At 42.1% G+C, this 23,767-nt stretch overlaps 1 protein-coding gene across 3 annotated transcripts in view; it reads left to right on the top strand.

Moving 5' to 3' along the window:
- Positions 1 to 23,767, top strand: part of Als2 (alsin Rho guanine nucleotide exchange factor ALS2) — a 66,729-nt gene that overhangs the window by 13,937 nt on the left and 29,025 nt on the right. For all 3 annotated transcript variants that reach the window (XM_051190280.1, XM_051190279.1, XM_051190281.1), the window contains exons 3-11: positions 749 to 903; positions 3,007 to 3,926; positions 7,986 to 8,343; positions 10,156 to 10,324; positions 11,370 to 11,466; positions 14,055 to 14,132; positions 16,924 to 17,106; positions 19,839 to 20,010; positions 22,611 to 22,791. In XM_051190280.1, coding sequence (XP_051046237.1) covers positions 749 to 903; positions 3,007 to 3,926; positions 7,986 to 8,343; positions 10,156 to 10,324; positions 11,370 to 11,466; positions 14,055 to 14,132; positions 16,924 to 17,106; positions 19,839 to 20,010; positions 22,611 to 22,791 — 2,313 coding nt within the window. The remainder of the gene's footprint in view (positions 1 to 748; positions 904 to 3,006; positions 3,927 to 7,985; positions 8,344 to 10,155; positions 10,325 to 11,369; positions 11,467 to 14,054; positions 14,133 to 16,923; positions 17,107 to 19,838; positions 20,011 to 22,610; positions 22,792 to 23,767) is intronic.

The raw sequence follows: 23,767 nt of genomic DNA, 5'->3' as shown, positions 1-23,767 counted from the left end.
TTGAGGGCCACCACACCCCATTCTGTGTATTTCCAAATAGCTAGTAGAGAAGATTTTGAATGGCCCAAATACAAAGAAATAATTTTTGTTTGATGTAAGGAATATGATGGTTACCCTGACCATGACGGTTATCCTGACCACTACATATACATACATATATAATTAGAATATTGTTGTACTCTCTATATATGTTCAGGTATATGCCAGATACAAATAATGCTTAAAACCTTTAAATTTCAGTGGACTAAGGATAAAGGTCAGTTATACAGTGCCTGCCTGTTACATGCAAGGTGCTGGGTTCAGTCCCCAGCATCACCAGCAAGTGGAAATAGCAGTTAGATTTACAGTCAATGCAAAAGATTTTGTTTCCTCATATCTTTCTCAAATTAGAAATTTTGTGCTGCCAATTATAAACCATAAAAATATCTCAGCTCTATTTATTGCTTAGAGGCCAGTAATTTGTGGGCTTAGATTATCTCCTAGCCTTTCATATAAGTAGTTGTATTATGTTGGCCCTGGTGTCATACATAAGCAAAGTGTAAAGCAAATGCTAATTGAACTGTCTGACCTAGCCATCCTTATGTCTGTGCTGGTAGAAGGGGCAATCTCAGATTCACAGCCCTGCTTCCCCCAATGCATACAGACAGACAGAAGGAAAGACAGCCCTGGAGACAGAAGACAACGGTTTTGAGTTGTGGGAATAATCATTGTTTTGTTTGTTTGTTTGTTTGTTTTTTAATGTTTGTAGCTCAACAGAGGCAGAAGGATCCAAAGAAAGAGGCCTGGTCCACATCTGGCGGACAGGATCCTTTTCTCTAACACCAGAGAGGTTGCCAGGCTGGGGAGGAAAGACAGTTCTTCAGGCAGCCCTGGGTGTGAGGCATGGAGTTCTTCTGACTGAAGGTATTTCAGGGTGGCTTGGTGATGCTGAGAGTGCTGCTCGTGCCGGGCCTAGGTCAGGAAGGGGCTTCTGGCTACTGCAGGCTTGTTGTAAGCTTCGCTGCAGCTTTCCTCTTTTGTTCTCAATTTATATCTTGACTGCCTTTTTTTTTTTTTTAAAAAGGTCACATTTATTTGTAAATTTAAGACATTGTATTAACTTGAATAAAAGGAAGAATTGTAATTTTTAAAATTTATAGTAGTCAACACATAACTAACCTCAGAGACTGTTTTGGCATATCAGAACAGTAATGCCAATAAGAGCTGTGGCTAACCCAAGAATTCCCGTGTTACCTCATTACCTGTGAATACGGTGTTATTCACAGATAAGCAAGGAAGTGAGTGCAGAATCCCAACTTAACTCCACCCTGTCAGAGCCCTTCTCCCCCTACCCTGTAACGAGTATGGTTTTTCCGCTCGCCACCTGGTCTGGTCCCGCCGCCGCCCCAGCCCCAAATAACACACTGAGACTCTGTATTAGATATAATTCTGTTGGCCCGGTTACTTGTTTCTTATCGGCTAGCTCTGCCATAATTATTAACCCATTTCTGCTGATCTATGTATTTCTCTTACCGGGGAGCCGGTCGGCATACTGCTTTCTCCCGACTCCATCTTGGCTCCTCCTTACTACTTCCTCTTTCCTCCTTGTCTCCTAGTCCCTCCTATCTTGCTTTCCTATTGGCCAACAGCGCTTTATTCATTAACCAGTATGAGAAACATATTTACAGAATGACATCTCCCATCACTACCCCATAACCAGGGGCCATGGGGTCTTAGCACAGTGCTCCGGGAAGCCCAGAGTGATGACCTTCGCGGCTAAAGTAGAGGCCCTCAGTCTTGATACCACTTTACCAACCTAGTCATAGGAAGTTAGATTTGGGTCAAGATTCCCATTGATTCCTAGTTTTAAATTTCTGCTTAGTAGACATTTAAATGTTAATAATGTTTTACATTTTCATTGTAAGAACTAAGAGAAGAAAAACTCTAGGAAACAGCTTAAACCTGGATTTAGAGGTGTTAGGGAATAAACATGAGCATATAAGTGTTCTTTCTAGTGTATTATTGTATTGCTTTTATTATGATACATATTATATTAAGATTTTAGGAAGCACTTATTTGAAAAATGTGAACTATAAGTTTAATATCTATAGTATGGATCTCAAAATGTATAAATCTCAAGAATATAATGGAAGAATTCTAGTGGTCTTTTTCTTTTCCTTTTGGCAGAACTGAGGATTGAACCTGGGGCCTCATGTATACCGAGCAAAAACTCTAGCAGTGAGCTGTAGAACTAGCCTTTGTTATAAATACGATATTTGGAATATGTTAACTAAGCTACCTGAAAAACCTTTCACTAACATGGTACCTTTGAAAGCTAGAGTTAGGTCAATGAGATGGCTCAGTAGGTAAAGGCACTTGTCACACAAACCTGATGACCTGAGTTTGGTCTCCCTATATGATGAGAGAAGGAAAGAACTAACTCCTTGGATTGTGGAATGAGCCTTCCCCACATCTCACATGCACACTAATAATATTTTTAATAGAAAAATAACCTAGAGTTGTAGCCAGGTGTGGTAGCTCATTTAGATTCCCACAAGTTTGAGGCTACGATGGGCTGCATGGTTAGTTTCAAGCCAGCCTAGGTTGCACAGGGATACCCCCATCTCACAGAAGCTGGGGTAGTTGGGGGGAAAGCTTCTCATTGTTCTCATGTTTAAGCAATTGTTCTCATGCTTAAGCAATAATCATGTTATTAGGTGTCCAACTTACATAAAGCTGCAGACTCATCTCAGCTGGGGACCTATGGAGTTCATTGGTAGAGTACATACTTAGCACGAAAGGCCCTGAGTTGAATCCCTATAAAGAGAGAGAGAGAGAGAGAGAGAGATGATGTGGTGGGCCCGTGTACCTTACCTTGTAAATTCTCACCACTCTCCAGAGTGCCAAAGACGGAAGAGTAAAAATGCTCTGACTTTCCCTAGTCCTTATGCTGAGCTTCTGGAGGTTTTTGCTGATGAAATGTCTGGTTAGCTCACTAACCTGCCCTCTTTCTCTTTTGAACCTTAGATGGCGAGGTCTACAGCTTTGGGACCCTTCCCTGGAAAAGTGAATCGGCAGAAATTTGTCCAAGCAGCCCGCTTCTAGAAAGTGCTCTGGCTGGGCATCATGTCGTTACGGTGGCAACGGGGAGCTTCCACAGTGGGGCAGTGACAGAAAGTGGGGTGGTGTACATGTGGGGGGGGAACGCTGCTGGCCAGTGTGCCATAGCTAACCAGCAGTATGTACCGGAGCCAAGTCCTGTCAGCATTTCTGACTCAGAGACCAGCCCGGTGTTAGCAGTTAGGATTCTGCAGTTGGCGTGTGGCGAGGAACACACACTGGCATTGTCAATCAGCAGAGAGATCTGGGCATGGGGCACCGGTTGCCAGCTGGGTCTCATCACTACCACCTTCCCAGTGACAAAGCCGCAAAAGGTGGAACACCTTGCCGGGCGTGTGGTGCTCCAGGTTGCCTGCGGTGCGTCCCACAGCCTGGCACTTGTGCAGTGCCTCCCTCCGCAGGATCTGAAGCCTGTCCCGGAGAGATGCAACCAGTGCAGCCAGCTGCTCATCACTATGACAGACAAAGAGGACCATGTGATAATATCAGACAGCCATTGCTGCCCTTTAGGTGTGACACTGTCTGAGTCCCAAGCAGAAAGTCATGCCAGCACTGCCACCAGCTCTCACACAGAGACACTGGACGGGCAGGGAGAGGTTTTTGAGAACACTGCGGTAGAAGCTGAACTGAATGTGAGAAATGTTGAGACCACAATTGGCAACGCCACTTCCTCTCAGCAGAGCATTGTGGGAACGGCCGAAGTGTCTTCAGCCAGAACAGCTCCCACGTACCCCGACACCCAGGCAGTAACTGCCTACCTGCAGAGACTGTCAGAGCATCCAGTGAGGGAGAACCGTGAGCATGGGGAAAAGCCACCCCAGGTCCAGGTAGCTGCTACATTTTATAACAAAGATGTTTTGGAGTAAGTGTCTGTGGTTCTTTAGGGGTGGAAGTCCTGAATCTTGGCAGCGGTTTTTCTTTTTTCCCATTGTGCTGCTGTAATTCTGTCTTGCTAGGCCTAGAGTAGAGAAGGAGGAGCCTGTGTTAAATTGCTTTTTTTTTTTTTTTTTTTTTTTTTGGACCCTTCTTAATGTTGAAGAGCTTGCTGTAGAAGCGACCATGCACTTGCCATCCTGGCTGAGGCACCAATGTTAGTAGTTCCCAGGAGAGTTTAACTCCATGTAATCATGGTCTCACAGAGCTAGCTGCTCCTGAACTGCATTAGTGCCTCTCTTCAGAGTTCTGTCAAACTCTCTTCTGTCTACTGATGTTGCCAGGTTACAGAATGTTTAGTTGAAGGCAAATGTGTAACAGTTTACAATTTCTAGACATGCTGGTGCATGCATGTAATCCCAACATTCAGGAGGCCAAGGCAGGATGATTACTGAGAGTTTGAGGCTAGCTTATGCTACATAATATCAAGCTAGCCAGGGTTACAATTAACACTGTCTCATAAAACAAAACGAAAAAGAGAGAAAAGAAACTTCATGGTTTCATATTATGTTTCAGATTTGTTGCTTTTAGTTTTGTTGTTGTTGTTGTTTGTATTCAGTTATGATTGGGCCTTAGTGGGCCTTATTTGAGGTGGGGAAATACTTTTGTTTAAAATAGTTTCAATTGAAGACTTGTGAGATGGGTGACGCTGCTGTTGGAAACACATTGTTCCAAAAGGACAGTTTCTGGTTTTCCCTTGGGATTACCTGTTGATTTGCTTTATGCCAGAAGGGGGCTGTGGTGTGGGGTGGGTTGGGTTGGGGGAGTGGGGGGAGGTTCACCTAATTACCAGGGAACTATTGTCTGCTATCTTTTTAACTCAGGGGCTTTAAAGCTACAAGAGCTTTCAGTTCTTTATTCTCAGTGAGAAAGTGGGGTATTTTTAGAAATTGTTGTGCTTCACACATATTCTCTGAACCTGTTGGTATTTGACTTTTTTTTTCCAATTAAGAGTAAGCTGTTTATAAAAAAAAAAATTACAAAAATCCAAACAAAAGAGCATTAATCTATCAAGAATGTTTGTAGAAAATCCTTAGACTGTTCACATTTATGAAACATTTGACTTTGCTGGGTCTCAAGTTTGAGGCCGCTGCAGGCTGTAGACATCTTGTCTCAAAAACAAACATAGGAGACAAAAAAGCTCGTCCTTTTAGAAGTCATTCCTCTACTAAATATAAAGCTAAAGGCTTGTTGTATATATAGCTCATTTGGCTATCAAGTTGCCACTATTAAAATTCTGCATTCTTAAAAAAAAAAAAAAACCAACAAAAGAAATTGTATTTTCCTTTGAACTTATTTTGATAGGAAGTTTTTTTTTTTTTATCATGTATGTTGATTTTGGCAGTGTGTGTTCCTACTAAATTTAACTTAATCTTTGTGAGTAATATTTTAGCCTTACATCCAACAGTGACAAATTCATATGCTGTTCTTTGTAATTGGTTGACTCTAAGATTATGTCTTCAATCAAAATTACTAGTAATTAGTTTGTCATTACTTTATTCATTTAACTACAATAAGTAGCTAGAATGTAGTTCAGTTACATGCTTGAGCCTTTCAGCACCTCAAAGTAAAGAATTTAAAAGTATCCATCCATCCACCCACCCACCCATCCATCTATATAAGTATATATATACTAGATTGGGAATAACAGCTTAAGATATGGGCAATGTTTTCTGCCATTCCTATACTTAATGATAAGAGCTTCCCAAAGTAGTCCCTTTCAAATACTGTCAACGCACCTGTTAGGAGCCATCATAAACAAAGGGTGAACTCACAATAGTACACTGAACAACTTATCATGAGAACTAAATCATTAAAGTACTTGGCTTTAATTGTATGTATTTCAAACCTCTGCTGATTACTTTGATTAGATTATTCCTTCTCATATAAGTAATTTCTAAATTTTATCTGTAATTTGACAAACTATATTGAGTACCTGTTATATGCCAAATACTATACTAGGTACTGGGAATTATTTCAAGAAAATCAGAAGCCAATGTTACTTTTTTGTTGTTGTTTTTAAGACAGCATCTCCCTGTGTAGCCCAGGCTGGCCTGCAACTGTGCAACCATGCTTTGCTGGGTTTGATTTTGAATTCAGAACAAATTAAGGAATAATGTACATATCTTTGGGTTCTTTGAGTGTAAGAAGCAATTTTTAAAAACTATTATTATTATTTGTTTTTGTTTTTTTGAGACAGGTTTTGAGCCCTGGCTGTCATGGAACTCACTTTGTAGACCAAGCTGGCCTCCAACTCACATAGATCCTGCCTGCCTCTGCCTCCCAGGTGCTAGGATTAAAGGTGTGTGTCACCACTGCTCAGCTTATTTTTATTATTTTCAATTATGTGTAGGTATGTGTCTGTAGGTGGGTATGTGCATGTGAGTGCAGGTGCCTATGGAGGCCAGAGGTGTTGAATTCCCAGTGACTGGAGTTACAGGTCGTTGTGGGCTGCCTGGCGTGGGTGCTAGAAACTGAATCTGGGTCCTCTGCAAAAGCAGCAAATGCTCTATCTTTCCAGCCCTCAGCCCCCATAATTTTCCAGTGTAACTATGCTTATATATTAAAAGCTCTTATGTGTTATTGAGTATATTTAATGATTTTTTTTCTTGTACTAAGCAGTGGTATTTGATATTTCAACTTATTTTTTCACTGGTACTAGAAAATTTTTTGTTGAAGTTTTTAATATTCCCACAAAGCATGCTGCAAATGCAGGTTTCTGTCCTGCCTGGTCCCGCGCACAGAGGCTTATATTAATTATAAACTTGTTTGGCCAGTGGCTCAGGCTTCTTATTGGCTAGCTCTCTCTTAATTATTAACCCATTTCTATTAATCTGTGTATCTCCACATAGTCTTGGCTCACGGGTGATGCCAGGAACCCTTGCTCCCTTGGCAGCTAAATGGTGTCTCCCTTGAGACTCACTCTCTGTGTTCCTCTTCCGAGATTTCTCTTAGTCTGGTAGCCCTGCCTATACTTCCTGCCTGGCTATATCCTACTTGTCCATTGACCGAAACAGTTTTATTCATTGACCAATAAGAGAAGCATATTCATAGCATACAGAAGGGCATCCCCCATCAGCATGCCAAGAACACTAGCTCCATATATTTTTAATTATTAACCTGTCACGTTTATCTTCTGTGGTAACCAGAGCAAAGGTTGTAGCATGCCCAGCTGCTGTGTCATGGGAGGAAACTCACCAATAGGTCAGCCTAAGAATGTAGCGTGAGGAATGATAGTTCAGAGGCATAACATTTTCTCCTATTCTTCCTATAAATTTTCATTATAAAATATTTTAGAAAAAGCCTCTTTCTCTTAAAATATTATTTCTTCTTCTATTTCTCAGCAGTAAGCAATTGGTATAGATTTTCCTGAAAGTACTCATGTAATAGATTCGAGTTTTTCCAACCTTCTGCCCAGGGCACCTTGTATTAAATCCAATGCATGTCCTTTTCTTCCTGCCTTAGTTTTGGAGGCAGAGGCTCACTGTGAAACCTGTGCTGGCTTTAACTTGAGCTCCTCTTGCCTCAGCCTCCCAGGGGCTGCAGCCAGGGCCTTTCCTCCCTTCTGTGTCTCACTCTCCTTTCCTCAGGCTTGGTTTTAAAAAGCAGCTGGAAATCTTTTTAACATGGCCACTAAAAAACCATGACACCCAGGCAAGAGGAAGTACTTTAGGTAAAGAACTATATTGTAAGTGCCACTTCCATATAATATGTTAATTCTACAACCAGGAGGAGACAGTCTGAGATCCCAGATAAGCGGTACTGTTGTTGTTGGTCTGGCACATGCTGTATATAGCCCAGGGCAACATGGTTCATGCTAAGGTTGCAGACAGGACCTCACCATTGGGTCTGCTTTAGATTTTTTTTTTTTTTAATGCAGATAGCTGTGAGCATTAATTCCTTTTGACTGCTTGCTGTTACATAGTGTTTTTATATACTGCGTGTGTGTTTAGCCTCCTGTAGGAGAAGCCATTCCTGACCTTCACAGTCCACCAACCACGAGCACCTCAGCCCTCAACAGCCTGGTGGTCTCCTGTGCATCTGCTGTGGGTGTGAGAGTGGCTGCCACATACGAAGCTGGGGCCTTGTCTCTCAAGAAGGTCATGAACTTCTATAGCGCTGCCCCCGGGGAGACCGGAGCTCAGTCAGGCAGTGCTCCGACAGGCCCAGAGAGTCTGAAGGATGTCAGAGAAGAGCAGGTGAGACAGGAATCAATGCAAGGAAAGAAAAGCTCAAGCCTGGTGGACCTCAGAGAGGAAGAGTCGGAGGGAGGTAGTCGAAGGCTCTCCCTCCCAGGACTGTTGTCACAAGGTAAGGCCTTGGTGAAGAGACCTAGGAGTTCCCAACACCACATGCCGTGTTACAGCAAGTTCGCTTCCTAATCATCGAAGCCAGCATATTCAGATCCTGAGGTTTCTGTAATGGTGGTTTACCTGTTTTCTCTGCTTCAGAAATAGTCACAGAATATCACTTCAGTTTTTAATGACTTACCAAGTTGATATATAAAATTTACTTTGTGTTATACATTGTTTACAACACTGTAAAAGTAGTAACATTCTTTCAAAAGATTAATTTAATACATCATTAACCTCTAATACCAGCACTCTGGAAGCAGAGGCAAGCACATCTCTGTGAATTTGAGGACAGTCTGATCTACATACTGAGATACAGGACAGCCTGTGCTACATAGTGAGACACGGTCTCAAAGCAAAACAAAGGAACCAACCAAGCAACAGCAGCAACAACAAAAAAACAAGAAAAACAAAACCCCATTAACCTATATAATCATACAAAATATATAAAAGCTTTAAAAAATATTTTCTGTGTATGAATGTTTTACCTGCATGCATGCTTGCATTATCATGATCATGGCTAGTGCCCATGGAGGCCAGAAGAGGATGTCAGATTGCCTGGAACTGGAATTGCAGTTGTGAGCCACCATGTGTGTACTGGGAATTGAACCCAGGTCCTTTGGAGGAGTAACTGCTGAGCCATCCTCAGTAGCCCCTGTGAAAGATTTTTGGTATTTCATTTTTAAAGCTTTCTTCCCACCATGGAAATTTAAAATTTAATGTCTTACAATTAGTAACTTTATTATAATTATTTGTTATATGATGTCTGGGCCCACCAGCTAATCTAGATTCGTACCTGAGAAGGGCGAGGGAGAGTGTGAATTGAGGAAAGAAGCAAACAAGAAATAAGAGAGAGAGTCAGAAGGACATTCAGTAAACACTGAATCCACCCAAGTTTTAATGTTCAACGCAAAAGCTTCCTTTCCAGTGATACAAGGAACAGAGCAATTACCTCTTCAGTACCCAGAACATCAAGTAACTGTATCCTGAGTTAAGTATCTGTGGTTTAGGCAGGACAGGCAGTGACCACACCTTAGGCCAACCATCCTGTTGCATTCACATTTTAGGCCTGACACCTCTGTTGTTTCACCTCAGAGGAACAAGGGCAGGCAAAAACTCCCTGCCCTTAAGCCAAAATGGAATGGAGTCAATTCTGTGGGTCCCCACAATTTGAAATTAAAACGTGGCTTAGAAAGTATTAGCTTTTAACTATGTTTTGAAATAGGAAAGATATTTGTCAACCTTGTGGTATTTTTTATTTTTAGTACCTTCTGTTTTTTGTTTTTTGTTTGTTCAGTTTTTGAGACAGGGTCTTACACTGTAGCCCAGGCTGGCCTGGGATTCTGTGCAGTTCAGGGTGGCCTCAGGCTTTTTAGCAGCCCTCTTGCCTCTGGCAACACAGGCATGAGCTCCCACACCCGTGTATCATCATACTCTTGAGAATATAAGTTCTCTAGGATGTTGATAAATGAATGTTACACAGAGCAGGACTCTGCAGCCAAATGTTTGGCAGTGTGACAGATGAAACATTTAAGCAGGCTTCTAATTGCAGGTCTCATGAGCATTTTCTGCAGGCCAGTGAGTGACAGGCAGGATACAAAATAGCAGGGAGCATTTCCCAACCTCATTTGAGCAGCAAAGCCACTCTTGCAGAGACACTGAAAGATGTTTTACAAACCTGTGTTAGTGCATTTCTTCAGAATGTTTCTCTGCTAAAGCTTTGTATCTTCCTCCTGTGTCCCTCTCCTTCACCTCATCTGTTTGTTTACAGTTTCCCCCAGGCTTTTGAGAAAGGCTGCAAGGGTGAAAACTCGAACAGTGGTTCTGACTCCCACATACAGTGGAGAAGCAGATGCCCTCCTGCCTTCCCTGAGAACAGAGGTGTGGACCTGGGGGAAAGGCAAGGAAGGGCAGCTGGGGCATGGTGACGTCCTGCCCAGGTGAGTGCCACCAGCAGTTACTGATGGGGATTGGCTTGAGCAGTAGTCTTTTTCCTGAGGTGTCCACGCATCCATTTTCTCCAACAGGACAGATGCACCATTGGTGCTGGTGAAAAGCTGTTACCTTAGTCTTCGGTGCCGAACAGTATAGGGCTGGAGGCTGGGCATGGTGGCATATGCCTTTAACATTAGCACTCAAGAGAGACAAGCAGATCTGTGTGAGTTTGAGGCCGGTCTGGTCTACATAATGAATTCCAGGCCATCTAGGGCTACATAGAGAGACCCTGTCTCAAAACAAATAGTAACAAACCAATAAAGGACACGTACACTTGTCCATGTCCGTTTTGGTGTGTGTTCAGCTTAGAATGCAGAAAATGTTGTTAGGGATAAGATGATATTTCATTGAAATACTTGAATAGTTACCTTTTAACTTATAAAGAGGAGCATGGGTTTCTGACCCCAAAAGATGTAGCTATGCTCTTTACAATAACTGTAACTAAAGCATTAAACTGTTTAATAGCATTCTTCAAATATAAATATATTTGATTTCTGAAGCTTGAAGATGTGTAGATAGACTGTCTACGCCAGTATGCTAACTCTTAGCAGAGTGAAGGGAATGGAAATGAAAAGTTGCCTTACTTTTCCCTATGGTTGTTACTGTTTTACGGAATCATGTGTAGTTCTCCAGTATTTACAGTTCTATTGTACTTTTATTTGAGATGGGATTGTATCGGCCTAGACTGGGCTTGAATCGGCAGTGATCTTCCTGCCTCTGGTGCTGGGATTTAGGCCTGTGTACCAGTTCTAGTTCATCTTTAAGGTTCTTAATAGATTCCAAATTGCAGGGGTTAATTGTGACAGACAATGCTATAATCAGAACTAATAAAAATTTGTATAATATTTAGAAGTAGTTTGAACATACCCTCATTAGTTTTGGCATTTTATTTTTATTTAACAGCACTGACTCTATAATTTGAGAAAGGCCATGACTCATGCTGAAAATATGTTGACTTTGTATGTGTGCTGTGTGTTTGTTTTCTTCAAGGCTTCAGCCATTGTGTGTCAAGTGTCTGGATGGTAAAGAGGTGATCCACCTGGAGGCAGGTGGTTCCCACTCTCTTGCACTTACTGCAAAATCTCAGGTAAGGGCAGACTCTGGAGTGCGGCCCTTGTTTTGAGGGGAGGCTATCCTGGTCAGGTGTACCACTTACCACTGTCTCTGAGCAACTGTACCTTCAGGCAGCACCGCCTGTCTCCTTTGAACTTTTAGGTTTCACATGGCGGTATTTCCATTTCTAGGTGAGGAAAGGAGAATGAGAGAAGTTTCTCAGATTGTCTAAAAGGATTCTTCCAGGCTGATGTTGTAGCTCAGTTGGCAGATTGTTTAGCATGCACGAACACACCCAAGCACACGCATGCATGCATACATGCATGAGGCCCTTGGTTCCATCCCCAGCACATGAACCAGGCCTAGTGGCACATGCTTGTCATCCCAGCACTTGGGGCATACAGACTGGGGTTAAGAGTCCCAGGTCATCCTTTGTTACATAGCAGGTTTGGAGAGCGCTAGGGCAGGAGGAGGGAAGGATGGAAAAACCTGGATTCCCCTGCATCCTTCCCATAGGGGGCAGGAGAGACTGACTCCTACAAGTTGTCCTTGAACCTGCACATGTTCCCCTGATGTGCATGTCTCCACCCCCACCCCCCAGACAATAAAACAAACACACATGGAGAATTCAAAATAGAATAGCCAATAACGAGATAATTAACAAACAAATTTAAAAACTTCCTCCTAGTAGATGACATTGCATGTATCTTTATATGCTGTTTAAGACATAGGAAAAGGCAGTTGTGGCAGAGATCTAAGTGGCTGGCAGCTTGATGGAAGATTTGCATATTCATAGATTCAGAATTCTTTGCTCAGGGATTTCCTAAGGAAACAGGTGCACATGCATCTGTAAATCTCTATTCAAGGAGTTTAAAATATATTATTAGTGGGTGTATGATGTATGTGTAGGATATGTGTGTGCATGATATAGGGTGTCTGTATGATTTATGATATGTGTATGTATGCGTATGACATCTCTGGGGTATCTGTACAATGCATGTGTGGGTGTATGTATAAGTATGGAGTGTGTGTGGAGTTGATGTCTCACGTACGTAAGGGTGTATGTGTGTGATGAGAGGGTGTCTGTATGATTTGTATGATGTGGGGATGTCTATGTATGATGTGTGTGTGAGTATATGTAAATGATATTATATGTGTGTGTCTGATATGTGTGTGGGGTGTCTGATATGATGTGTGATGTGTGTGAGTACATATGTATGAAATGTGTGTATGATGTCTGTGTATGATATATGTGTGGTGGTGTATGTGCATGATGTGAAGATGTCTGTGTGTGATATATGTGGGTATATTGTATGATGTGAGGGGTGTCTCTATGACATTATGTAAGTGTGTATAATGTGAGGGTGTCTATGTGGTGTATGTGTAGGTGTCTGTGTATGATGTGTGTGTGTATAAAGTTAGGGGTGTCTGCATGATGTATGTGTAGGTGTTTGTGTATGATGTGAGGGTATCTGTATATATGTGTGTGTAGGTGTTTGTGTATGGTGTGAGGAGTGTCTGTATGACGTGTGTAGGTATCTGTATATGATGTGAGGATGTGTGTGTGTGTGTGTGTATGATGTTGGGGTGTCTGTATGACACATGTGTAGGTGTCTGTATATGATGTGTGTGTATGTGTGTGTGTGTATGATGTTGGGGTGTCTGTATGACATGTGTAGGTGTCTGTATATGATGTGAGGGTGTGTGTGTATGATGTTGGGGTGTCTGTATGACACATGTGTAGGTGTCTATATATGATGTGTGTGTGTGTATGATGTTGGGGTGTCTGTATGACATGTGTAGGTGTCTATATATGATGTGAGGGTGTGTGTGTGTGTGTGTATGATGTTGGAGTGTCTGTATGACACATGTGTAGGTGTCTGTATGAGGTGGGGCTTTGCCCATGCTGTGGCACTTGTGTCAGAGAATAACTTCATGGGTTGGTTCTCTCCTTCCTCCTTTACTTGGTTCTGGGGATGGATCTCCTGCTGCCAGGCTTGCCATGTCCAACACTTCTCCTGATTTGAGCCGTCTTACTGGCTCTGTTGAAGGGTTTACAATATCATTGGGTTTCAGTAGGGTTGTTACAGGAACACACACATCTTAGAGTGGCTGCACCACTGAAGAAAAGTGTCTGTGGTTGGGGCCACGACTTCCTCCCTGTCCTCCCTATTCTGTGACAGGGTATCGGCAGACCTAGTCTTGTGCAGGTAGAGTGACCTCAAACCTGAGACCCTCCTGCCTCACCATCCTGACTGTGCTGTGATTATAAATAAGCTTGTGCCACTCTGCCAGGCGTCATTGAAGTTTCCCCCTCCTCTTCTTCTTCCTCCTTCCTTATCCCTCCTCCTCCTTTTGATATGTGATGAGACAGGCTCTCACTTGTAGCCCAGGCTGGCCATACACTGACAGTTTAGCTCAGACCAAGAGCTTCTTCCACCTCATCTTCCGGAGCATGGGGATTCAGGTGTGAGTCACTGTGTGCAGCTGATATGTTATTTTAGTTTATAGAAAACGAGTGTGAATAATTTCTGTGACGATAGCTGGCATCTTATAAAGGTTCAGAGTTAACGTGCAAAGTCAAATGCACATGTCTCACCCGTCTCCTGCCGTCTCTGATAGGTTTACTCATGGGGCAGTAACACCTTTGGTCAGCTCGGGCATTCTGATTTTCCAACAACAGTTCCTCGACTCTCAAAGGTACTTTTGTGAACTTAAAGCAATGTATTCTACAATTCTGTGCTATATGTGTCTAGGGAAATTGTTTTTGTAGCCAAATTTAGCTTATAAATATAGTTTTTCTAAAATTGATTAAAAATGGTTTATAACGTGAAGTCATCCCTTTTCCAACTAAATGAAATTTTTTAGAAAAATGTTTTTATTTCACAGAGTTAGCTATTCATTGGATATTTATAGTAATTCTACATTTTTAGCAAAAAAAGAAAAGTTCCTTCGTTTATTTATTTTTGTTTTTTTGAGACAGGGTTTCTTTGTGTTGCTTTGGAGCTTGTCCTGGAACTAGTTCTATGGAACCAGGCTGGCCTGGAACTCACAGATAATCCTCCTGCCTCTGCCTCCTGGGTGGTGGGATTAAAGGATTAAGCCAGCAGCTTAAAAAAATCTTAATTGTGAATATTTGTGGGTGCCCACAAAGTACAGAAGTGAACATCTGATTCCCTGGAGCTTGAGTTTCAGATAACTGTGAGCTGTCTGACATTGGTGCTGGGAACTGTTAAGAGCAGAACATGCCTTAACTGCTGAGTCATCATTCCAGCCCTGAATTGAGCACAGAATTCCTCAATATTCATCCCAGTTTCTATTACAGAGACATGAAGATAGAGCATATTGTTGCTCCTTGTTATTTTAGTAAAGTGAAAAGTGCTCTTATCCATATATATAAAGGTTTGGAAGCCAGCAATCCCAGCTCCTGAGAAGGCTGAAACAGAAGGATTGAAATTCAAGTTCTGCCTAGGCTACAGAGCAAGTTCAAGGCCAACCAGGACAATGCAGAAAGACCCTGTTTCAAAGTCTTCCAGAAAGGGTTGGGGCTTTCTAATGCACCTTTGGAATAGTCACACACACAGCAAGTGTGAGAACCCAGCACTATAAAGACAAAGTAACAAAAAACAAACAAGAGGAAACCACTGTACTGGAGAAAATGCTGTCAGTGAAAGTCTGACTTGCATTTACCCTTTAGCATGGTGGAAGTTACTAGGTTCGTCTCAGAACCCTGCGTACAGAAACACAGCACTGGGGTTTGGTTTTCTTTACTTGGGAATGGATGGATATTTGCTCATTTCTCCTGGTGTGGAGATGAGACCTAAGGCCTTTCATGTGGCAGGCAAGACCTCCAACTCTGAGCTACAGTCCCACTCCAGTCACAGCCACAGCCTGAGCATGGATGATTTTGAAATCATCCCAATTAATCTATGAAAGCTAAGAGTCTAATGAGATTTGAGTTAGATTTTTGTTTATCTAATTTAATAATGTATTTTTGGTTTGATTATTGTTATTATTATTATTTTTTAAGACATACTTTCATTGTAAAGTCCAGGGTGGCTTTAAATTCTTGGTCCTCCTGCTTCAGCCTCCAGATGACTGAGGTACTACTGGCATGTGCCACCGTGCCCAGTTCTGAAAAAAAAAAATTTAATGTGGTCTCCTGGCAGTGAACTCAGGCTTCAGAGGAAGCACCTTTGTCCTCTGAGCCATTGCACAGGCCCTCTTCTGTAAGTCTCTTTAATATTTATTTATTTTATGTGTATGAATGTTTTGCTGCCATGTTTGAAAGTGCATTGCATGCATGTCTCAGATCCTTTGGAACTGGAGAGCCATCATGTGGGTTCTGGGAATTAAACCCAGGTCTTCTGCAAAAGTAACAAGTGCCCTTAACAACTGGGCCATCTCTCGAGCCCCTGAATTTATTTTGCTATGAGATTATGTTGTCAATACTTGCTGACTTGTCAGACTTGGTAGATGGACACTCACACAGTCATCTAGTTCTTAGAGCCTAACTAAATGTAAAAAGGATCTTCGGATTAGGGGTTTTTGTTTATCTGCACAGGGGTGGAGGGAAGCTGAGGTTGGGGCAGTATTTTGCTGTGGCACACTTTCTTAATGCAATCTTAGGAGGAATGCTATGCATCAGACAGAACCATGGGAAATAATATTAAGTGGTGGATTGCAGGACACCTAGAGCACTGGCCCCTACTTTTCATGGAAGCTCCTGAATCACTGTGTGGAGTCCGAAGGTTTGGAAACATCAGTTTACAGCAGTCTTCAGCTTGCTTCTCAAGCATTTGCATCTGTCAGAGTCACCTGGAGGGCCTGTTAAGACAGAAAGCCAATCCCTCCTGGGTAATCTGTGGCTTTGCCTTTGTAACATGTGTTTCCAGGTGATGGCTCCTGCTGCTGCTGCAAAGACCACTCTTTGAGAGCCACTGCCTAGGTCCACATAGATGGTTTTCAGGGGTCCTGCCTGTTTCAGCATCCTAGGAGTTGGCACAATGAAGTCACATCAGAGAGATAGTGAGTTACAGGTGGGAAACTGAATTTCAGCACCCAAGGATTTAGTTGGCAATAATGAAACTTGGCCTACTAGTTTTTTTTTCTTTTTATGTAGATTTTTGGCACACAGCCGAATGTGGATGGACAAAGGTGCATTCTAGGTGTTACCTTTAGAGCAGGGCTCTAGAGCCTCCTCACTGTAAAATAAACTGCTTATAGAGAGCTACAAAAATTACAAAAACTATGAAGAACTATACTTCTTCCTTTCCATATTAACTTTTTTCAGATTTTTATAAAAGTCCAGTATAAGTTTAAAAGCTGAACATCAGGTTTCTTTTTCCTTCTGCTCTGTTCTGCAGTAATTGGATACGTTGGGTACCTGCTGGGTGAGGCTGACTGCCTGCGACCGCTTAAGTAATGTGTTCCATGCAACTGGAGTTCCCCTCGGTTACCTTGGACAGACACTGTCTTTCTGTCGTTTCAGGTTAGCAGTGAAAATGGAGTCTGGAGTGTAGCTGCAGGCCAGGATTATTCCTTGTTTTTAGTGGACACCGACGACTTCCAGCCAGAGCTGTATTACAGTGGCCGACAGGACCCTGCAGAAGGTGACACCCTTCCAGAGAATCCCAGTGGTACAAAGACTCCAGTACTTCTCTCCTGTAGCAAGGTGAACAGAGTTACCCAACCCCACCCATCCTCACCCTCCACCCCCCCCCCAAAAAAAAGCAAACAGAAAGCACAGGCATAGCATTCATCCTTGAGAGCTCTACTTCAAACGCTGATTAGAACATATGCACTATGCTGGATCATAGTTCCAGGCCCTGCCCCTTTGGCTTTTCTTTTCTGTCAGTTTAGCCAGTTCCTTCTCTTTTGAAGGTGTAAATTAATGTCTGCTTTTCTAACTCCTGACTCATTTTATACACTGAGACCATTAGCTTGTTTTTTGCCTTTCCTCCTATTAAAGCAACTCATATCCTCAAAGAGAGATGTGTCAACAGGGAATATAACCTTCAGTGCTGGTACATCCTAGATTTCTACTGTCATTGAAAAATGTGTCTTATGGACTGTGTAGACTTTGGCTTTGTGGTTAGTAAGCTCTGAACATATTGAGACAAGATCTTGATTGTCAGAGGCAGCATTGGCCAAGGTTTGGCTCTTGACCTACAAGTAGCTTGTCTGGGGCATGCTGATTGGCTCTGTGCAGTAGCTGGCCTGTTACCACATGCCCTGTGAAAGACCAGTCTAGATGAAGGATGAAATGGACTGGTGGAAGGGCTGAGGCTTTGATGTGTATATGTCACTGATTTCTTTGGAAGGTTAGTATCTACAGCTTATACAGCCTGCCTGTTATAATAAGGAAATGTGAAGAAATACATTGAATGCTCATAAGAAGAAGGGCAAATGTAAAAAAAAAAAAAAAAAGTTCCTTTCAGAGAAGAACCTTAGCAAATACTAGTTATATACTAGTTATAGACAGTTGTGGGTTATGGGTTACGTGTGACATTCAGCACATATGTACAAGGGGTAATGATTGCATCAGGGGACATGGCATGTACATCACCTCAGACAGTCTCTGTGTGATAAGGATGTTCAGAACAATTTTCTACTGGCTATTTTGAGATGTTCAACTAATTTTTTTGTTTGCTTTGTTTTGTTTATGAGAAAGGTTCTCTCTACATAGTTCTGGCTGTCCGGGAACTCCCTGTCAAGATCCTTCTGTCTTTGCTTCTAGAGGGCTGGCACGTGTCACCACGCCTGGATTCTGAACTGATTATCATCTTGAGCCTCTTAATACTTATGCCACCACATGCGACAGTCAGCATCTTCTTTCCTTCTTTCCAGTTATGCCTTATATCCACTAAGCGTCTCTCCCATCTCCTCTCCCTTCGTAAACACTGCTGTTTCCTAATTACTTTCTACTCTCTAATTCCTGAGCTATCCCCTCTGGTCTGGTGGTCATACTTTTTTATTTCCCTTCTGTGCTTTGGTCCTGTTTATGTTGTTACAAATATCAGAGTTCCCTTTTGAGGCTGAATGGTGTTGCATTATTACATATTTTCCTTATGCCTTTTTCTGCTAAGGGACACCTATGTAATTAATTCCATTTCTTAGCTATTGTGATTAGCATGTAACTTTAGATGTCATCTTGACATACTGATTTTAGCTCCTCTGGAGATGTTTTGAGTAGTGGGGTTGCTGGATCATGTAGTAGCTCTTTTTTCTAGATTTGTTTGTTTGCTTAGGGTTTTGAGGGGGAGGGGGAACATTTGAGTATTCTCTTTGGAAAATTCTATTTAGGTGGGTTTCTCACTTTTCAGTTGGATTACTTGGGAGTCTTTGCTCCTGGGGTCTTTTCAGTTCCTCTTATGGGATGGCTGCTCCTTCATTGGATGATAGTGCACAGGCATCTTCTCCTGTTCTGTAGATTGTCCCTTCACTTTATTGCCTTTTCTCCCATGTATTGGAGCTTTTAGTGTAATATAATCTCATTTGTCATTTTTTTTCTTTTGCTGCTTGTATTTTGGGATCATAACCAGAAAAATCTTTGCCAAGGCCAATATCCTGAAACTTTTCCCCTCTGTTTTCCTTATTTTGTTTCTTGATTTTGATTTGTGAAGTAGAGTCTCATATAGTTAAGGCTAGCCTCAAACTGATCCCCTTCCTGGAATTGCAAGTGTGTGCCACTGTACCAGCTTTTTGTTGTTGCTGTTTGTCCTTCCTTCCTTCCTCCTTCCCTTCTTCCCTCCCTCACTCCCTCACTCCTTCCTTCCTTCCTTCCTTCCTTCCTTCCTTCCTTTCTTTCTTTCTTTCTTTCTTTCTTTCTTTCTTTCTTTCTTTCTTTCTTTCTTTCTGCAGTCTCATGCTGTAGTCAGGATGGCCTTGAACTCCCAGCAGGGCTCCTGCTTCAGCTTCTGAGTGCTAGAATTATAGGCATAAGCCATCATATTTGCCCTATGTTTTCTTAAAGAAAATCCCTTTATGTTGGCACCTTTAAGAGACAATTTAACACATAGGCCCTTGGTATATCACAGGGATCCTCTTTGTTCCGATTAATCTTATTTCGTGAAAAGTGAATCTTGATATGTGTAATTCTTATTAATTGACTCTGATATGTCTAAGGTATCTATAAATATATAAGTATATATAAGTAAGTATATATAGAGTTATTCTCATTTAATAGTGGTATGTGAATAAACCAATTCCAAAACAAAAGAGCTCTAATACACAATGTTGTAAATTTTCACTTTTAAGGAATTGGCAATTTAATAACTTGCTTACCAACTCCTGGCTATCTTAACCTTTGGCTCTTGTCTGCTGCTGTGAGCCCATGCAACATACCGGATCATTGCTCATAAATTACATTTTATCAGTGATAATTTAATTTTCTCCCCTTTTCAGCTTGGATATATAAGCAGAGTAACAGCAGGAAAAGATAGCTATCTTGCCTTGGTGGACAAGAACATCATGGGGTATATCGCCAGTCTCCATGAATTGGCTACTACGGAAAGACGGTTTTACTCAAAACTAAGTGAAATCAAATCTCAGATACTTAGGCCTCTTCTCAGTTTAGGTAAGTTGACACCTCCCACCATCCCAGTCCCCAGACCATTAGGGCTCTCATTTTAGCTATTCTCCCGGTATTGTAACCAGGCCCATTTGTTTGTTTGGGCCCAACTCACTGTGTAGCTGAGGTCTTGAATTCTTGATCCTTTTGTTTCCACCATCCAGTTGCTGAGATTAAAAGTGTGAGCTACCGTGCCTGCTGGGTTTTTGTTGTTGTCATTCTTCTTGTTGTTGTTGTTTTTTTTGTTTGTTTTTTGGTTTTTTTTTTCCTTCAGATACAGGCTGACCTCACCCTTCTGTGTTCAAACAATTCTCTTACCTTAATTTTACCATTACCTGGGACTAGAAGCATTTGTCTCTGTACCTTGCTTTAAGAAAGCTGTTTGTGTTAATGGTTTACTCCTTTTCCTCCCTCTCCTCTACACACACACACACACACACACACACACACACACACACACACACCCTTGCTCACACTCACACTCACCAGTTCACACCCCGTTTGCAGTTTACCAGGAGCTGGGCTGCCTCCCCTTCCCCCTGTCTGTCTTCTGTTCCCAGAGCTCCCTCTCCCTGCACTGTAGAAACTGGAACTTGTGAAGATGTGACTGAAGAGAATATTCTTTGGGAAAGTTGCCCCTAGAAACTAGACTTGAGCGATACTTCTGCATCCTTGTCCTTAGATATTTCTAATTTCCATGTGATTTCTTCTTGTTTTTTTTCCTTATAGTTCTTAGAATTGTATCATATATATGAGTGTGTGTGTATGTGTGGTGTGTGTGTGTGTGTGTGTGTGTGTGTGTGTGTGTGTATACATATATACACATATTCATATTCATTTGGATTTATAGTCTCTTAAAAGCACCGCTGGACCAGGCAATGGCGGTAGTGGTGGTGGTGCACATCTTTGATCCTAGCACTTGGGATTCAGAGGCAGGTGTATCTCTGTGAGTTTGAGACCAGCCTCATCTAAGCTCCAGGACAGTTTCAGGACTATGTCATAAAGAAACCCTATCTTGGGGGAAAAAAAGAAAAAGAAAAAAAGCACCACAGGAGTGTGAAGGGTCTCACTCCACATCAGCATGAATTAACCAAATGTTTATTCAGTCACAAGGAGGAGTTGGAAGTGAGGCAGTAAGACAGAGGAAATAGTTCCCATAGTCCCCAGTTGGGTGTTCCTATCTATGTATCCAAGGTATCTGGGGTCTCAAGGACATTAGCAAGGAATGCAGAATGATGATTGGGAGCTGTTAAAAATAAATGGGATACATAGTAAAACCCGTCTCAAAAACAAACACCCCCTCCCTCCCCCAAATAACCAAACAGCCTTTTCCTGACGTCTGGCTTGTCTATGTCTGGCCCTGTACTCAGAAAACAGATATGGGATTTTCTCTTTTTCTCTCTGGCCACAGTTAGAACTCAGAACTTAGGCTAGCAGCCTAGCACATCAGTTTTACCATTAAGGGGATGTTGGCTTGTGAGGTGAGCTCCTTGTTTCTAATGGAAAGATACCTGCTTAAACAACTAAGCAATTGGTTTTTATTTATTTGGAGTTTGTTTGTTTTATAGTTTCTGAGTTAGGGTCTCACGTAATCCTGGTTAGCTTCAACCATCTAAGTAATTAAAGATGACTCTGAACTCCTGTTCCTCATACCTCCCCCCAAATACTGCAGTTACAGGCTGGGATGACCACTCCTGACTGATTAAACCACGTTTGTGAATACAGTGTTGTGGAGCCCCAGATGTATAAAATCTCCCGAGGATGGGCTCAGACCTCAGGCAAGAGAAGGGAGAAGCAGGGGCTTCCTGGGTTGCCTTGAAGGAACCTGGAGCCTGCCATCTGCCCTTGGTCTTGATCTCTCTGCTCACTTGTTCTCTTCATCAGTCTCATTGTTAGAAGGAAGGACTTGAGGCTGGGAAAGGCAGATAGTCCTTTCTGCTGATGTCCTCGAATCCTGAGAGTGACTCAGGCCACCTGAAGCTTAGGTTACCTGTGCACAGAAGAGTTGGTTTCCTCTGTGGGAGCAGCAGCCAGTGCAAAAAGTCGAGAATGCTAAATGAGAGGAACTCTAGGCTGGAGGTGTAGCTCAGTTGCTAGAGTGTTTGCCTGGCATACTCAAGGCCCCGGATCAGTTCCCAGCATTGCATGAAAGAGGACATAGCAGCATGCACCTGTAACTTGGCTCTTGGAGATAAAAGCAGGGGATGTGAAAGTTTAGTCATCCTGGGTTGTAAGACTTTAATCTCAAAAAGAGAAAAATAACTGTCTGCTACCCTGTTACCATTGTGCCAGGTTAATAATTCATTTCCCTGTCTTTGTTTTACATTACCTATTTTCAAAATTTAACAAGTGTTAGCTTGAGTGGGTCTCCAGGTTGGCCGATATTAAAAACCACCTGGGAAACCTTTAAAAGAAACACCATTCTGAGATAGTAATACCAAGTCTATTGAATCAGAGACCCAACAGTTCCTACAGATGTTTGTAACATTTTTGGTAGTGATTTGGGTTCCACAGATTGGAATTTCAACAGAAAAAGTATTTTCAGAAAGGGGAAAGTCATAATAAATAAAGCACATGCTTTTCATGTTGTTATCATATTGTTGCAGAAAATTTGGGCACTGTGACTACTGTCCAGCTGTTGCAGGAAGTCGCAAGCCGGTTCAGCAAGTTGTGTTACCTCATTGGGCAGCATGGAGCCTCACTCAGTAGCTTCCTGCAGGGTGTGAAGGAAGCCAGGAGCCTGGTCATCATGAAGCACTCGAGTCTTTTCTTGGACAGTTACACAGAGCAAGTATCAGTCCCGTTGGTTGTCATGTTCAGCCTCAGCAGGGTGATTCTGCGAGGGGCTGCACCTCAGGCAAGGTGCACAGGGAGAGTGCTGCTAGGCAACAGAACTGAGATGCAGTATCAAATCTCAGCCAGCCACAGTTCTGCAGTGCTGAAGTTCAGCTTTCTTTAAAGGGGAAAAGGCTAGCATTAGTGAATCTCGGTATTTCCTTCCTATCCAACAGAGGTTAGTAGCGCACGTTGTTTACATACAATGTCCTCTCATTAGTCTGGTTCTTTTGTTTACTTAAGTAAATTGTACCAAAATTGAGGAAATAAAAAAGTGCTGCCTGCTTTTAAACAGGACCCTTTAGTTACATTTAATAAAACTGTTTTCTGAGTAACACTAAGAATGTTTTACAAGTAAAATATACCAAGGATGTTTGTAGACTTAAACTATTTCTCACTTTTTCTTGATTTGTATTTTGATATGATTTAAGGCATTAATTTAAGTGTTATTGTATACCAGGTGATGCTGTTATCTGAATGATGTATTGTTTTATATGAAGTTTATTTATTTTCCATCCATCTGCCAGAAGTTGACTCATTGCCACCAAGTGCCTGGCACTGCTCAGAGTTACAGCATGGGCCAGTGAGAAACACCTGTTGCCAGGGAGTTCCCAAAGACAAATGTGTTTATTACCAAGAGCTGCAGGCAGTGCTAATCAAAAGGACATTTAAAGTTGCCCTTTTCCCATCAGTAGAAATAGCCTGCAATCACTGGGGTACTTTCCTTTCAAACATGGTGTGTAAGTGACTTCAGCCCCAGGCAAATTAAATATATTGGAAGCTGTTGTCTAGGAAGAAGTATTTTAGCTTTACTCTTCAACTCGTCAAACATGAAAAATGATGGTAGAACCCGACACACCGATTTGTTTTAAAAATTAGACTTTATTATTTGCATAAAGGTTTCACCTTTTATTAGTGCATTCCCTCT

The sequence above is a fragment of the Phodopus roborovskii genome, unplaced genomic scaffold (genome assembly GCF_943737965.1).
Source record: "Phodopus roborovskii unplaced genomic scaffold, PHOROB, whole genome shotgun sequence".
Lineage (NCBI taxonomy): Eukaryota > Metazoa > Chordata > Mammalia > Rodentia > Cricetidae > Phodopus > Phodopus roborovskii.
This window is presented reverse-complemented; position numbering and strand designations above follow the sequence as displayed.